The 2,269-nt window shown below is 37.8% G+C and overlaps 1 protein-coding gene across 5 annotated transcripts in view; it reads left to right on the top strand.

Moving 5' to 3' along the window:
* SCAF8 (SR-related CTD associated factor 8) overlaps window positions 1-2,269 on the top strand; it is a 198,272-nt gene that overhangs the window by 44,806 nt on the left and 151,197 nt on the right. For all 5 annotated transcript variants that reach the window (XM_019526807.1, XM_019526808.1, XM_019526809.1 and 2 more), the window contains exon 3: window positions 517-561. In XM_019526807.1, coding sequence (XP_019382352.1) covers window positions 517-561 — 45 coding nt within the window. The remainder of the gene's footprint in view (window positions 1-516; window positions 562-2,269) is intronic.

Genomic DNA, 2,269 nt, shown 5'->3' with positions numbered 1-2,269 from the left:
CCCCAGCATCTCACCAAAACTCCCTAAGTGGCCCTCCAGCCCAAGTAATTACCTGCTCCTGATATAAATCTATCCAGTGGCATAATGCATTCTAATTGGTGCCATGAATCTGTGGTAGCTTTTCAATGAAAATGTTTTCTGTCGATTTTCATAAGATTTTTCAGTACTTACCTTCCCGTTCAGATTTCTGAACACAGGTTTTAAACTTAATAAAACATAGACTATTAGTAACATATTACTCTTAAAACTAACTTCCCCATTAGTGCCTTACAAAAAATATAGTAGTTTTGGAGAAAAATTGCTGCGCTTCCATTTTTGTAAACATGACCATCTTTGACAGGTCATGTGAAAGAAGAATGTTGCATTCAAGAGCTTAAATCTATCCCAGCCATGCAGTTGGTCTAATGAAAGACCATCAGCATAAAAATCCTTGCCCTTCATAGTGGAGTTATACAGATGTATAAGAACTTACATTTATTCTTCACTATAATAATGTTTCTTGTATTTTTTTTTCAGTTCTACAAACATGTTGTACAGAGTGTTGAGAAATTCATTCAAAAGGTAAGTGTCTTGTAGGTATTATATTACTGCATTAGTTCAATCTCTGAAGTCATATTAGACAATTTTAAGTATAGGGCAGATGCATATTTTGTACATGTTGCCTGGATTACTTGTTTTTAGTAATAAACAATTGACTACATTAATCACATAGACATTGCTGAAAAGTAAGCTCATTGTTTTTTGCTAATGAGACATGTATATAAAAATATATATCTATATCTATATCTTGAGAACTATGAAAAAAACTGGCAAGAGATGCAGATGGACTTATCATACCTGAAAGTACTTTTACCTCTCTTATTGTTGTTTGTTGGTAAACCAACAAATTCAGACTCGTATATTCGTTCTCATATATATTTTTTTATATATATTAAAAAAAATTGTTTGGTCTGAATGAGAATGAAAAAATAACATTACCACTGATGTTTGAATTCGTTTCTTTGCATGTGTGTATATGAAGGTAAACGGATGTTGTCAGCTTGAAATCCTGTTTGTTTAAACAAACAACAATAAAAAAGGTAAAACTAGTTTCAGATATGGTAGTTCCGTCTGCATCTCTTGTCAGTTTTTTTCATAGTTCTTAAGATTAAAGGGGAACCATTGTAATCAGATAATTTGGTTTCATGAGTAGTCTGTTCACTCAACAATTCTTGCCTTGTACCTAATTCAGTCTCAGGCCCTAGACGGACATGTGAATCACCTCAGACAGCGACTGTATGGATGGATGAGCTTTATGAAATGCTCTAAAGATAGCCAAAGCTCCAAAAATATTTCTGAAAAAAAAAAGCCTTTTTGAAGTGCTTCATTTTGAAGTACTCTGTTACAGTTGCATTATTTACAGAGCATCACGGGGAGGTGGTTCTTGGTCCTCTGGTATCTCACATTGCTCCATTCTCCCCAGCCTAATGAGCACTTTTTCCTGCACCCTGGTGTTACTAGGACTGGACAGCAGGAATCCCTGTGTGTCCCTCCACCTCTGGACTCCTGGTTCTGAGGTGCAGGGCCTCCAGTCTCCTGCTGGCAGGCATCTTGGGATACCCAAAGTGAGTGCCTAAGATGGCATTCATTGGGTATCTGCTGCTCCTCTTGGCCTGGCACGTGGAGAACAAATCCACAACCGAGCAACCCCATGTCATGACCTTGGGGTGGAGAGAGTGCTGCTGTGTGCAGCAGTGGCCATCTCGAAGTGCTTTTATGGTGGGAGAGAGCAGGAGGCTCTACAGATGTCATGCCTGTCCAGGGCCTTAATTCCATATGGTGGGTTGGGAAACTGACATGTCTGGTGGTCGCTTAACCCTGCAAGTTCATTATCTGGTTGCTGGCAGAAGTCTTACAGGTTCGACAGAGGTGAAATGTACCTTTTGAGAGGGAGTAGGATTGTGCTGTTGTAGGGGAACTGTGAAGGTGGAGGTTTCCGAGGTATTGGCAGAACTTTGTAATGTGCAGCAGTTTTGCTTAGAAAACAGTAGACAGAAAGTTAAGCACTTGCTAGACGAATTTTTAATATAAAAATTGATTTTTTTTTTAAATGCCTGTCCCAGGCATTAAAATGAGGGTATTAACCAAGACAGATATTTAAAACATGACACAAGGTCACCTAAGTTGAATTGCAGTGAGAATTTACTATATCCATTTCTCATGTCTAACTAGACTGCCTGTTTAAAAAATAAAAATAAAATGCATCACCGATTGATTTTTTTTTTTTTTT

Source organism: Gavialis gangeticus, unplaced genomic scaffold, assembly GCF_001723915.1.
Source record: "Gavialis gangeticus isolate Ggan-Ray unplaced genomic scaffold, GavGan_comp1, whole genome shotgun sequence".
Lineage (NCBI taxonomy): Eukaryota > Metazoa > Chordata > Crocodylia > Gavialidae > Gavialis > Gavialis gangeticus.
Note: the sequence above shows the minus strand (reverse complement) of the source record. Positions and strands in the feature narration are given on the sequence as shown.